Below are 15000 nucleotides of genomic sequence, written 5' to 3' on the forward strand. Positions count from 1 at the left end.
ACCATGCAATCTACTGCTAAATGGAAATAACTAATGATGAAAAACACGTATCTAACTAGTGTCCACAACAAACAAACATTATCGTGTTCTCATTGTAATGAGAACACTACGATCTGCACTAGTGATATACATTCATTTGGACACACACACACACACACACACACACACACACACACACACACACACACACACACACACACACACACACACACACACGCAACTACACACACCCCATGTTATATTCGACTTTTCAATAATGGTTTGTTGTATTGGATTTGAATGATGCTATCTATGCCTGAGGCGTTTGTAGCTGCAGCGATTCTGGGAATGTGGTCAATTTCACACGCAGCCAAGTGGAGCAGGGGTGTGTGGCAGCTTTGCTCCCACTCGTATGCCCATTGTGAGCTGGGATGGAGTCGTGCCCAGCCACAGCCCTCACCAGGGAGAATAAAATAGATGAAGGATATTTTCTAACATGCTGAAATCTTCTTGCAACACTTGAAGTTCTGGCTCCAGAAATTCTAACTAAACGACTTCTTATTAAAGTCTAACTGAGGGAAACTTTGCTTAAATCTTTTGAAAAACAAGAGGATTATTTTTTGTAATGAGCATTGACTTAGCTGAAACATTTTTCAGAATTTTGCATAAATTAGTTTCAGTTCTAAGAAATGTGTGTTTGTGGGTTTCTGTGTGTGTGTGTGTGTGTGTGTGTGTGTGTGTGTGTGTGTGTGTGTGTGTGTGTGTGTGTGTGTGTGTGTGTGTGTGTGTGTGTGTTGTGTGGGTGGATGTTCCTCTTTGTGCAGGAATTTGTGTTTTAAAGATATTCCACTAAAATTATGCAAGATTAATTCAAACCACTTCTGCTAAACAGAGGGGGGGAGCACAGAGAGAGAGAGAGAGAGAGAGAGAGAGAGAGAGAGAGAGAGAGAGCATCTAAGGAAGGAATGCAACATGCAACGGAGACCACTGATTGCTCATGACTAAATATAGCCTCTAGGGGACCGCTGACAATGGGAATCAGGAAACAGTGTTGATGCAGCAGGTGTTTGAGTGAGTGAGTGTGTGAGCGTGTGGGAGAGAATGTGTGTGTGTGTGTGGTGGGGGGGGGGGGGGTTGTGTGTGTGTGAGAGGGAATGTGTGTGTGTGTGTGTGTGTGTGAGAGAGAATGTGTGTGTATGTGTGTGTTGGGGGGGGGTTGTGTGTGTGTGAGAGGGAATGTGTGTGTGTGTGTGTGTGTGTGTGTGTGTGTGTGTGTGTGAGAGAGAGAGAGAATGTGTGTGTATGTGTTGGGGGGGGTTTGTGTGTGTGTGTGAGAGGGAATGTGTGTGTGTGTGTGTGTGTGTGTATGTGTGCATTTATGTGTGCATCAGCGTGTGGGAGAGATGGAAAAAAAGGGAGGCAAAGCGCATAATTGACTGTAGTAATCTGACCCTGGCCTGAATTTAAATGTGTACTTCAGAGAGGGGACAATCTCCAATCTCATAATCTATTCTCTGAATAATTGTTAATGTATTCTTCGTCTGTGGTCTAATAGGTACGTTTTTGTTTTGTCTTTTTTTTTTTATAAATGTCTTCATATCAATAAGAGGTTGCCATTGGTAACACTGACTATGCTGTATGGAATGTATAAATAGGGTAAAAAAAATAAAAATAAAACGTTAATCTACATAACCACTTGCATCAAGAGGATTGATTAAATGCAAGGCACTAATCCCTTCTCAAAACAATGTTCCATAAAAAAACTAAAACTAAATGGACGCTGGCTACAAGTTCACTCGGAGGCTGCCCCTGATCCCCACCTTCGTCCATCCCTTCCTTCATCCTGTTCTCTCGTACGGATGCCCCCCCTGCTGGGCTGGAGTCACTCCAGTGCCACGTCGTCCAGTGAGTTACGGCTCTGTTGTCGTCTCTGTAAGTGACTCTGCCTGCTGTGAAGAAAGGCGTCGTCCCACAACATAAGAGGTCCTCTGCTTTAAGCTTAGCGTTGTAAATTAGCAAGACATTTCTTTGCAAGATCTTGACTAAAACTGCGGAACACCAAAGTTAATGCAAACGGATGAAAACCTTTTTTCTTAAACATCAGTGTGTAGTGTACCGACAGAGTGTAGTATGGCAACTGGAAAGAAAATCAAAGAAATAAGGATAACAGGAAATTAAGATGACCTAAAATCCTATCTTCAGGCATTATTACATTATTATAGGTGCACAGCTGTCGTTATCAAGGCAAAGCTCACCAAGCTACACATTTCTACCCTTGTGTTCGGCTGACAGATCTGATATCTCCCCCAAAAATATGAGAAAAAAAATACAAAAAAGTATTTCCCAGACAGGGCCAACGCCCTGTCTGGGCACCGAACGGTAGCGAGTAGCTTTTGAACTGCCGTGCGCCCCCTGGTTTTGACTCAGTGGTTGAAGTGAGAATCGTCTGTGCAGGCTGAGCTGGGTTTAATCGGAGAATCTCCCCAGTTCTGAGTCATATTTATTCTCGCAGCCGAGCCGATAGAGAAAGCTCCCTCTGACGGCTGCTTAATAATAGATAACCGCTCCTCTCTGCAGAGAGGAGCAAAGAAAAATGTCTTTCTTCAGCAAATTGGAAGGAGAGTGAGACAGAGATGCAGCGAGAGCAAGATTGTGATAAAAAGAACGAGATGGAAAGAGTGAGTGAGTGGGGGAGTGACAGAGAGAGAGAGAGAGAGAGAGAGAAGACATCAGGAAGACCACAGGGGAAAAGAGTAAGTTGAGCAGTGGCTTGAGAATGAGTCACACATGCGTACACACACACGCACAGACACACACCCTCTATAACCTTTTTGAAATTAATATATTTTGGTTTTTTTGATGTGTATTCACCCTGCCACACCTAAACTCCCCGCGCATGCACCTCCAACACAGCTTCGCCAACTCCCATCGGCTACAGCTGTGAAAGACAATAACCAACAACCAAGGGAATACCACGAGTTTTGGGAGGCTCTGCTACAGAGAGAGAGAGAGAGAGAGAGAGAGAGAGAGAGAGCGAGACTCCTCTCCATTCCCTCACTCTTCAATCCAGTCACTGGGAAAGAAGCACTGTGCCAACAGATACAATATGGCTTTTGATTGGGGTCCGGCAAGTGGGTCACAGTCGCTGCAGGTAGAGCGAGATAGAGATGACATAAGACCTCTGAGGATTGAGCTGAATGTCCCCCCCCCCCACCGTCCCACCCCCCGTCAGAGCTGGAACAGGCTGGTGGTGTAGAGTTTCTAACGGCCCCCAGTCAGCGGGTCCATTTATAGGAGATTGTATTTATTACTCTGCAGTAATAAGACATTGTTCACTGTAATCACATTTCCTCGATGAGCTGCAGAGAAACCCAAGAAAGCTCCGCATCCCCGAGACTCACGGACAGGAACGTCCACAAGAACGCTCAGCTATATTCACAACCATCATGGCTCTTAAACGGGAATTTGTCTTCAACATAATCAAAGAAGCATATGATCATCAAAACCAATCTCTTGTGATTGATTGGTTGTCTTTATTGACAAACAGTGCATTGTAATAGTAAGGTTCAGAAAGGTAATGGTTACAAACTCTCGCACACTTACATTATACAAACAGCTGACTGTACATTGACCATCACATACTTTGTATTACCGCATACATACAGTAGGCCTACATACACGGGTGTGCACACGCACACAGACAATTATATTACAGTCACATTGTTGGCCCGACAGAGAGATGCTCTGGGGTCCATGTGGTCGAACAACTCCAACCGACGGTCATGGAGGGAGGCTGGAAAAAAGGCAGAGACTAAAGCTGACACACAATTTCCTTTTTTCAACAGAAAACACAACACACACACTGAACAGTACGGCAGGCAAGTCTGTCTTGTTGTCTTTTTCACTATTTTCTGTTCGGTTCATTAAAAAGTGTGCGGAAGGAACCTCGCAGTCCAAAACAAAACCAATGGTGGCGCTGGGATCTGCTGTGATGAGACGACGAGCCGGTCGCCAAAAGGTGGATGTGTTAGTTAGACACAATCCCTGCCTTCATTTTCTAGCGTTTTTACAGGTTGTTTTTTTTATTGTTAAAATGTATTACTAGCTAACTGGTGCTCATTCTTACTTGTGTCAGGCGATACAATCAATTAATAAATAAAAAAATACACAAACAAATGAATAAATAACACATAAATAAATAAGACAAAATTAATGATATTCTTCCAAAAATAAGGGAAGACTGGAATGGAACACTTTGGTGTGAGAGCATTCGGAAAACTAACACTGCTTAGAGGCGTTTAGTGTTTTCTAGACCAAACTGTCAAAACTCGGAGAGAACACTGTGTTTTTGTGTGTGTGTTAAAACTAGAAACTGGCGTGTATCTTTGCGCGCGGTGACAACAAAAGAAACACAAACAGACAAAACTTGACGGCGTTTGATGCTCTTGTCTTCCCCGGCCGCGAGCTTCAACAGTGAGTGAAAGTAGAAGGTTGAAATGTAGATTAAAGCAGAACTCAGAGTGGTGGCTCTGAGAGATAGACATGAGAGGATTGAAGAGGAGTGCAAAGGCAACGGATATCTGCATACACAAGGAGGAGAGCTGACGGGGAGGGGGCTGGGGAGGGAGAGAGAGTGTCTCTTCAGCCTCATTTTTATTCAAGCGCAGGCGTCTATATCGCCCCTTCTCCCTCTTCTGTCTCCCTGCGTCTCACTTATTCATATTTCTTCCCTCTCTCCCTCTTCCGTCCTCCGTCGTGGCCTCCACCGCCCAGTGATCCAGCTATATTACACCGGCTGCATTTAATGAGGGGAGGCGTTTTTCAGTTAACCACAAAGCCATTTATAGAGAAATCCAAGCTAAATATGTAAAGAAATCGGACCGCTGATCATGTCCATGGAAGTTGTGCAGTCAGCTTCCCAGTGTGAGCTTGGGAAGCCACATTCCGATATCTTTGCCCTGCCTGAATACATTGTTTAAGTCATTTTCCAGAGAGAATCAACAGTGTTTTCTGGCAATAGACACTAGTTAGACAAATGGTACAGGAAGGCTGAGGGAAAGGATAAAGGCTATACATGTCTGGTCTTTCACATGCGCAATTCTCAATGATGTCACGATTAATTTGTCATATTGGTAATGTGCAATTTTCTTTACCCATTTCTAATCCATTTGTTTGATAGAAAGAAAGAAATATTGAAATAATACATTGATGAACTTAATATGCTGACCACAATTGAACACTTTAACCGTTAAAAGCAACACAGGATTTCCCAATAGGGTAAATCTTCTAGTCCCTGAGCAATCTTACATAAACCTCATCAGAAGAATCAAAAACCATCATTCAATCAGAAATACGAAAAAATCCTTAAACACTTAATTTTGGCAAATCCTAAAGGGATGTATGCATTTATTAATTATATACCCCGTTTTATCCCATTTATCCTGTGTGCGTGCACATACACGCACATGCAAAGACACGCACACAAACACACACACACACACACACACACACACACTTGTGTTTCTCTGTCCCTAGTATAAACAAGACAAGCCACAAAAATGAATACAGGAATGATGTTCATGATTTCATCCTTCATGTCAAGGGCATCATTTATCAAGTTTACAATCTTTTCAGAAACATAAATCAATACTATCCCCCACTGCTTTCTTAAGCATAGCCCCCCCTCAAACACACTAAGGATCCAATCCAAGCCAATCACAAGGCATGTGACATTAAAAAGTCCCATCAGGTATCAAATGTTTCTAAGACGATACGAGTTTTCCGGGCGGCGCGAGTTGTCACGCCGGTTATTAAACCTCCGAGCTGGAGCTCCTTCTCCCGAGCCCTCTGTTTACAGAGTTATTCCGCTGATGCGCTGACACGGTCCCCGTGGTTCTCGATGCGCACTTTAATGTGTTCAATAAGCTAGTGTTGCCTGGCAACAAATTCAATTCAAGCAATATTGGCTGAGCAGAGTTTGTGGCCAAAAGTGACAATCGGATTGCTGGGGATGTGAAACCAAAGCTCTCACTGTCATTTATCGACTCACACGAGTCACACACTGTCTTTCACTTTGGCGTTCTCCTTGTTTTCCAGGGGCGTATTGTAACTGACAAACACGAAACACAACCTTAAATCCAACAGGAGTCATGCAATAGTTAAGTATTTAAATGCAAAATGTTAAATGCTGATATTTCTGCCATGTGAACAATGTAATCCCGGTCACAACCAAAGCCACACACGCACAGATCCCCCTGGCTGAGGCTGGAACCAAGATGAATTATCTGTACTGGATGAGTGTGAATGGAGCCCAATATCTACTATGAGATATCTCAGTGATTAATAACCTAGTCTCACTCCCATGAAGATGGATCGACTGAGAGGGCAATCTGTGCCAAAGAGCAAATAGAATATGAGATGGTAAATACAGCTTATTTTCCACCCATGTTATTATTTTTCTCAACACTATCGTTTCTATCAACGTTGCTTGGTTTCTTTCACATTTCTGGATACTAATCAAAACGTCTCAGCAAAAAAAAAAGTCATTTATGAAGCATTTTGTCGTCAGGAAGACATGGGGAGGAAGGTGCATCGCAAAAGGGCGAACAGGCTGCTCTCATTCTATCCCCTTGACGAGACAAACGTTAATTCTTGATCATTTCACCATCTCATGGCTTCAGGGAATGATCAAAGCCAGTGCCAAGAAGATAGATGGAAATATAGGTAGATTGATGCGTAGATTCAGATTGTTAGGTAGGTTGATAGGCATGTCAATTGATAGGTCGAGGAACAGAGATTGACAGTTAGGTAGCGTAGCGACGCTCGTGACACACATCAAAGTATTGTTTTGGTTCCAGCCTTCGGTTTTGTCTGACGGGTACGAACATCTCTCCACAGACAAGAGGGCACTGTCTCAGACAAGTGTTTGTTGTGTGCTTGATGTTGTTAATGTGAAGGTAAAACGTGTTGCACACAGTTTCTCCTGAATCATCTCCCAGGCGAGACGAAGAAGAATTGTCCTTGGTGTCAATGAAAAAGCACAAATCACAGAATCATGAAACAAGGTGTGTTTTGTTCCAGAGCACGGTCACTGGTGGGAAGAGTTAGTCCGAGGGAGCCAGCAGCATGGGACACAGAACCGACAAATATTTCAGCCACGATGATTTATCCTCAGCTGTTTTTCAAAATGGAAGCAAAACAAAGCATCATGGGAACTTCCCATATAATAATATCTACAGACTCTTCAATATGAAGACTAGAATGGTCTTATTGGTGCGTGGAAGCTTTGAGAGCCGACCGTACTATAGGTCTTGTGTCCCTGTAGAATAGAGATTGGCATTTCTGCCTGAACTATGTCCGAGTCTTGATGTGGATTTTCTTTCGCTGTGACCCAAACATGTTTACAGTCGTGTTCAAATATTTAAAAGTCCAGGGTCATTGTCTTTTTTCTTTTGGTACTGCCTCACAGATTGAGGAAGCTTCCCTGTGTATTGCCGGACAGTTTGTTCATATACAGTTACTATCATATAGTATACTTCTTCACAGTAATATTTGGACCATTCGAGTATGAGCAGAAAACCCCTTGTGTGTTTGTGATGGGGGGGGGGGGGGAATAGTGGCTTCAAGGTTATGGACCGCAGCTGCCGTTTGAAAATCCTTATTTCCACTTTCAATTGAGATACTCTGAATTCAGCCAGCAGCCTGTGCATATATGACCGATTTGTGATGGGTACGTCTGTCAGAATGGATTTGGACAGACTTTGGGTTCGGGTGAGGGCGTCCACGAGTGCTCAAAGTGTCCGTTAAGTCGTCCGCAGTTGATTGCTTTCTGCATTGTACTGTAATGTTCCAAAGGGAGCCGCATTGATCCCGTTGGGTTAGTGCGTTACAGTGACTCTGTCGGGGACTGGTCATCGATGTGGTCCCTCATGGACTGGACGCTGGTCAGGATCTTCTTCTGGTGCCCGGCCAGGGACACCCCCAGCCTCTGCAGGTCTCTGCAAGAACCACACAAACAAACAAACAAACAAACAACAACAACAACAAGAAGAATGACTACTGATCATGAGTCTTTAGTGTCAGTTACACATTTGAATCACCTGAAGGAAACGAGGAAAGACAGAAAGGTAGGAATGAAAGAGAGGAAGGAAGACAAGGAAAGAAGGGAAGGAGGAAGTGACACTTGAGAGAGATATTGATCCTGCGGTTCGGAGAGAACGCTCCGGCGGGTGGACCTACTCCGTGGTGAGCTGCGTGATCAGGGACAGGGAGTTGATGCCCGACCCGATGAAGGAGTCCCTGTACTGGGTCATCTTCAGCACGCTCAGCCAGTCCTCCACAGAGCTGACGCCGCTCAGGTCTGGAGCCCCTCGGTCGAGGAGGGCATGCGGGGAGGGCCTTGAGGGAGGGAGGAATAACTCATGAGAAGCCACTTTACAGGGGCCGTGATGCCTGGACGCATGTTGTGAAGGAGCAGGCAGCTGTTGGGCATCGTGTTCAACGACGATACGGTTCGTTGAGCCGGTATCATACGTATGTATATGTATGTACTAGGGCTGTCAGTTAAACGCGTTATTAACGGGCTACAAAGAAGCAGTAGCCTGACTGCTATGTTCAAGGCAGTATGTTTGTATGTTCATCGTTTAATTGCACTATAGGCTTTTTTTGTATCTTCCTGTTTTGATTAGAATATGACAATGTTGTTATCAATGAATAAACATTTGCACAAGGCAAGCCGATGCACTTCAACATGTTGATAAGAGCATTAAAATGAGAACAATTAATAGGACAAAGAAAACAAGGGATATTTAGCATAGAAAAAAGATTTGCGATTAATCGTGAGTTAACTATGACATTAATGCGATTAAACGCGATTAAATATTTTAATCGCTTGACAGCCCTAGTATGTACACGTGGTTAGTGTTGACGTTGTACGTCTCCACTCACCCGGCGGGGACGGTGCTGCCACCGGTCTTGAGGGAGGCGGGGTTGCGGATCATCTTGTCCAGCATGCTGACCAGGTCGGGGAACTTGGGCCTGGCGTTGCGGTCCTTCTGCCAGCAGTCCAGCATGAGCTGATGGAGCACCAGGGGGCAGTCCATGGGGGCGGGCAGCCGGAAGTCCTGCTCGATGGCGTTGATGACCTGCGGGGAGGTGAGAGGCACACGGCGGGCGTGGTGAGGGTGTACTGCGACCGCATGCGTTCTGACGGCTGCGCGTTCCCTCATACTGGGGGAGGTTTGAAAGCGATGCAAGTTAATTATTCTGCATTCAAAAAACACTTTATTTCATTATTCTTTTCGCTTTTTATTCTTAATGATTTTTCTGAGGTCATTTATTTCTGCTGCTGAGAAGGAACCAAATAAAATGAGGCTAGATGTTACAGCATGACCCAACAACAGGTCCAACCAATGACGGATTAACGCATGGCCAAAGTGGGCACATGTCCAGGGCCCTGGGCGATGGGGGGCCCTTGATAGATAATTTTTGCTATGAACATTGGTGTGTTTTTACCCTTTACAAATGTAGGCCTATGGTAAAAATGAGATGTCCTAATTTTACGTTTGCCGATGTTAAAAATGTATTGAATGTAACAAACCTTTGAAAGACGTTATAGACTACATGTGTAAACATAAAAAATTAAAAAAAAAGGCTCCCGTTAGATTCTGACCCAACAGCCTCAATTCTTTATATTTTAAACTAACAAAATTCGTCAAAGGATGTCATTAGGTGCTTTTAAAGTCATGATATATTAACCTGACAGGTTGTGCCGTTAAGATGAGCGGCTGGCACTATGCATGCCTGCGGTGGTCTCTCTCTCTCCCCCCCTATCCCCCTCTCTCCCCCCCACCCCCCGTGTTGGTAGGGGTCCATGGCTGGTTTGTGTCCAGGGCCCGTGGTCATGTTAATCCGTCCTTGGGTCCAACACTGTATTGTCTTCCTGCTGATTATCAACTTCACATTCTGCACATTGAGCAGTTACAAGTTACAAAATGCCTAAAAGCAAGCACTTCCTAGGAGATTTGAAGAGTTTGAAAGTCCTCCTCTCTGCCTCCTGCTTCACAAAAATAACTTGAGAGGGAATACATCACGTCCTTCATGTTGTCAGAGATTAGCGCTTGTGCGTGCGTGTCACCGTGTGTCTGCGTGTGCGTCAGCGAGAAACGGTAAAATGAGCGTGGCTGAGCGTCAGGCATTCTGCCGCTGCCGTGGTGAACTCTGGCCGACCCTGCCACACTTCTGTGGGCTTTGGTGCTGCATAAATTCCCGCTAAGCACCCGCTGTCAATCCGAGCGAGGCTCGGGCTGCGGCGCGACGGCGTGTGCGGCGCTTTCATGGTTAATTCATGTCGAACATATCACCTGTGGTGGCTCCCCTGACAGAACCTCATTTCATGTTCCCCCAAAAAGCGCACCCTTAAATCCCTGTGTGTGTGCTCTCACACACGCTTTTATCTGTGTGTCTGTCAAGTGCCTTTGTGCTGTGTGTGTGTGTGTGTGTGTGTGTGTGTGTGTGTGTGTGTGTGTGTGTGTGTGTGTGTGTGCGTGTGTGTGTGTGTGTGTGTGCCCCCACCCACGTACGGGGTGTGTTTTTGGGTGCGGGGTTCATGCATATTTAATCACGGATCCAGAAGTCCTGCTGTGTTATAGCAGAACTTCTGATCCAGAAGTCCAACTGTGTTACAGCAGAACTTCTGATCCAGAAGTCCAACTTTGTTACAGCAGAACCTCTGATCCAGAAGACCTCTTGGGTGACCTCTTATTTCTACAATGTTCTGTAACCTTAACATACCCTTTCTGACTGTTTACATCTGCTGGCCAAATCGGTTTTAGCTGACTTTAGATTTAAAGTCTGATTTGTGAGACTAATGCAGCCTCTGGTTATCTATAGCCTAAAAACAAACACACACACACAACACACACAGACATCTCCATTACTATAGACTGTATGTGCAACATAACGTAAAACTGGTGCTTCAGCATTACTGCGGGGTATACTGGCTCTAAGAACTATCAGGAGGAGAGGCAGAAGTTGAGTGTGGGAAGACAGACAAGGGAGGAATCAGACTCAACGAAAGAAAGAAAGAATGAATGAAGGCAGGAAGGCTTGGTCAAACATAAAATCTGAGTATTGAACACATCAGTCGTTGGTGGACTAGATAGCCTCCGTGCAGTTGAACTGTGCCCATGTGTGGTCAAAAGACTCTCTGAACTGACCCACCCTGCACTTACCTAAGTCACCAGCAATTAAAACCTCACAACCGCCTTCCTAGCGTCAGTTTGTCTTCATGGCAGAGCGGAGCCGGCTCAGATGAGTCTGAGCACCGCAGGAACTGTTCCCCAAGTGTTTCCCAACAAACGGCTAATTTAGCTAATTTACCAGGTAATAAACCGCAGATTAGTGCTTACAGCCAGTGAGGGGGGGGATGCGTTGACTTTACTGCTCACTTCCATTTCTATCAACGCTCGCTGTGCAAAATATCTTCTTTCCATTTTTTTAACGCCGCTTTATAGACTTGGCAACTCTGTGTTTTATAAAGTATGTTATCAAGAATTATGAAGACGGTAACTCAAACCTCTTTTGTGGAACCTCAGATCACATGATTGAAACAAGAAGGACTTTAAGTGGTGACCTTAAACCGAGCGTTTAAAACATCAGGAACATTCACTGATTTGAACCTCGCGATGGCCTTGAGAGGACAGGAAGAGGGGTAAAGCGAAGGGAAACGGAGGCGCTGTACATGGACACACTGTGGATTTTGCGGTGAGAAAGAAGGAACAATGGTGACTTAAAGCACTATCAGAGTGTTTCAGACAGAAACAAAAACATCCCTTTAGCTTTGAAACGTGACAGATAATTCAACCACCGACTGACATGTGGAAGCCATGTCTCGCAAAAACAGGAAAAAGAATCACACAGAAGACACACAGACGCACACACGTTCCCACATGGTAGGAAGGGAAGTGAACAGTTAAACAAAGAGAGGTTGTGGGGTCGCTCATAGACATGGACCCACACACACACACACACACACTGGCAGCGTGGAGCCACAAAGACATGAACCCACACGCACACACACACACCCCCACACCCAGCGGGCAGCGGGACGGGGTGACGTACGTCTTGGTTGCTCATGTCCCAGTACGGCCTCTCTCCGTAGGACATCACCTCCCAGGTGACGATGCCGTAGCTCCACACGTCTGAGGCCGACGTGAACTTCCTGTAGGCGATGGCCTCCGGGGCCGTCCAGCGCACCGGGATCTTACCCCCCTGGGACACACACACACACACACACACACACACACACACACACACACACACACACACACACACACACACACACACACACACACACACACACACACACACACACACACACACACACACACACACACACACACACACACCATGGTGTGGTTACTTCTTTACCTCACGCTCGTTTGCCTGCTGATGTCACATCCTGCTTAACAGAAGCCCGGTCAATCATTACTCACAGTAATGAACAAAGAGGAGTGAGCTTCATAGCACCTCAACTCTCAAGTAATAGTATAGTATAGATAGTAGTATAAGTATATAGTATAATAGTACACATCAAGTATACCTCAAGCAAACAATTCAATTCAAGGAAGGGACAAACAGACGTCAATATTTTGCATAGTTTGTATTTTTGTGTGTACGTGTGTGCGTGTGTGCACGTGTGCGTGCGTGTGCGTGTGTGTGTGTACGTGTGCGCGGTGCGCGCCCTCACCAGGGAGCTGGTGTAGGTGGGGTCGGAGGTGTCCTCCTCCAGGTAGCGGGAAAGGCCGAAGTCCGAGACCTTACACACCAGGTTGCTGTTCACCAGGATGTTCCGGGCGGCCAGGTCACGGTGCACGTAGCTCATCTCCGCCAGGTACCTAGCACAACACACAACACCTGAGTACCTACCACACAACACAACACCTGAGTACCTACCACACAACACAACACCTGAGTACCTACCACACAACACAACACCTGAGTACCTACCACACAACACAACACCTGAGTACCTACCAAACAACACAACACCTGAGTACCTACCACACAACACAACACCTGAGTACCTACCACACAACACAACACCTGAGTACCTACCACACAACACAACACCTGAGTACCTACCAAACAACACAACACCTGAGTACCTACCACACAACACAACACCTGAGTACCTACCACACAACACAACACCTGAGTACCTACCACACAACATAACACAACACCCGAGTACCTACCACACAACATAACACCTGAGTACCTAGAACACAACATAGCACCACACAACAACTGAGTCCCTACCACACAACACCTGAGTACCTACCAAACAACACAACACCTGAGTGCCTAGAACACAACACCTGAGTGCCACGCCATCACACTCAGCTACTTAGAGACAGCCATGACATTTGTGTGCGAGTGTGTATATATATGTGTGTGTGTATATCTGTGTGTGTGTGTGTGTATCTTTGTGTGTACGTATGTGGTATGTGTTTGTATTTGGGCATCCCTGTGTGTGTGGTTTGTGAGTGTGTTTGTATAATGTGTGTGTATATATATTTGTGTGTGTGTATATGTATGTATGTGTGTATGTGTGTGTATGTGGACCTCCGTTTGTGCGTGGTGTGTGTGTGTGTGTGTGTGTGTGTGTGTGTGTGTGTGTGTGTGTGTGTGTGTGTGTGTGTGTGTGTGTGTGTGTGTGTGTGTGTGTGTGTGTGTGTGTGTGTGTGTGTGTGTGTGTGTGTGTGTGTGTGTACCTCATGCCGGATGCGATGCCCCTCAGCATTCCCACAAGCTGGATGACCGGGAACGTTCCGTCGTTTCGCTGCGGAAGGACGGAACAATGTCTGATCAGACGTCAGGACGACTACGATTCAGTGAGGAGGAGGAAAACACTTAGAGTTACGTTTGCAAACAAATCAATCTTAATTTGATATTGAGGTGCCAATGTGAATAACCCCCCCCACACACACACACACACACACACACACACACACACACACACACACACACACACACACACACACACACACACACACACACACACACACACACACACACACACACACCCGACTTATATCCTGAAAAGAACATCTATGGCGGATAATTGTACATTGCGATGCGTAAGGTGTTGTGATGTGTAAGTGCATATAGGAGGAATCCACCAATTTTTAAAATACAACCTGAAGCCTGATTCCAGATCAGGAGTTCTTTGAAAACCAACTCAGGTTTTATTGCTACTTATTGACAAGTGATAATAATGTCTTTGTCTTTCAAACGTTGGGTTTCTCAACCAGATTTCCTGACTATGATTTTTGATTTTTTAACTGAAGTGGTGTGTTTATCCACGACATTACCTAGGTTGGTTAGGCGGTTGGCAGCACTGACGTGTCTTGTAAATGCACTGTGATTGCCTTCATGTACGAGAGGGTTGCGTGTGTCTTTTTCCCTGTGTGTGTGTGTGTGTGTGTTTCAATGACATAGTGCATCCAACCATGCCTTTGAAGCTTCTCTCACCTAATCCTCTGCAGGCTAAACCTTCAAGGTATACACACACACACACACACACACGTGATAACACACTCAAGCACACACATGCAGGGACTTACTCGCATGAAGGCATGAAGGCATTTGTGCGCACAAATGCGCACAAAGCCCGAACATTCATATGCAGGACACACACAAACACACACAAACACCGACACACACACTGATCGATCCCAATGGTGATGCTGGCTTTGCAAGACTGTGTCTTGGAGCCACAGGACAATCAATGTGTTTGTGTGTGTTTGTATGCGCGCGCGCGCGCGTGTGTGTGTGTGTGTGTGTGTGTGTTGTGCGTGAGTGAGTTTCAGTCTAGGATTCTTGAGTCAAAAGAGGTCACGCTGTGAGAAGCAAACATCAAAGCGCTTCATGTTCTGTTTTTAGAGCTGGCCTAAAAGAAGGACGGATCAAAGACAGACGGTCGTATGGACAGGTTGGCACGGAGAGGAACAGAGGGGG

General features: G+C 45.5%; 1 protein-coding gene across 1 annotated transcript in view; it reads right to left on the minus strand.

Annotated features, from left to right (window-relative positions):
• Positions 1 to 3472: 3472 nt before the first annotated feature.
• Positions 3473 to 15000, minus strand: part of LOC132468582 (ephrin type-B receptor 1-like) — a 44709-nt gene continuing 33181 nt past the window's right edge. The window contains 6 exon segments of the mRNA XM_060066306.1: positions 3473 to 7976; positions 8218 to 8376; positions 8926 to 9122; positions 12100 to 12249; positions 12728 to 12875; positions 13755 to 13822. Coding sequence (XP_059922289.1) covers positions 7865 to 7976; positions 8218 to 8376; positions 8926 to 9122; positions 12100 to 12249; positions 12728 to 12875; positions 13755 to 13822 — 834 coding nt within the window. The 3' untranslated portion in view covers positions 3473 to 7864.

The sequence above is a fragment of the Gadus macrocephalus genome, chromosome 12, assembly GCF_031168955.1.
Source record: "Gadus macrocephalus chromosome 12, ASM3116895v1".
Taxonomy (NCBI): Eukaryota; Metazoa; Chordata; class Actinopteri; order Gadiformes; family Gadidae; genus Gadus; species Gadus macrocephalus.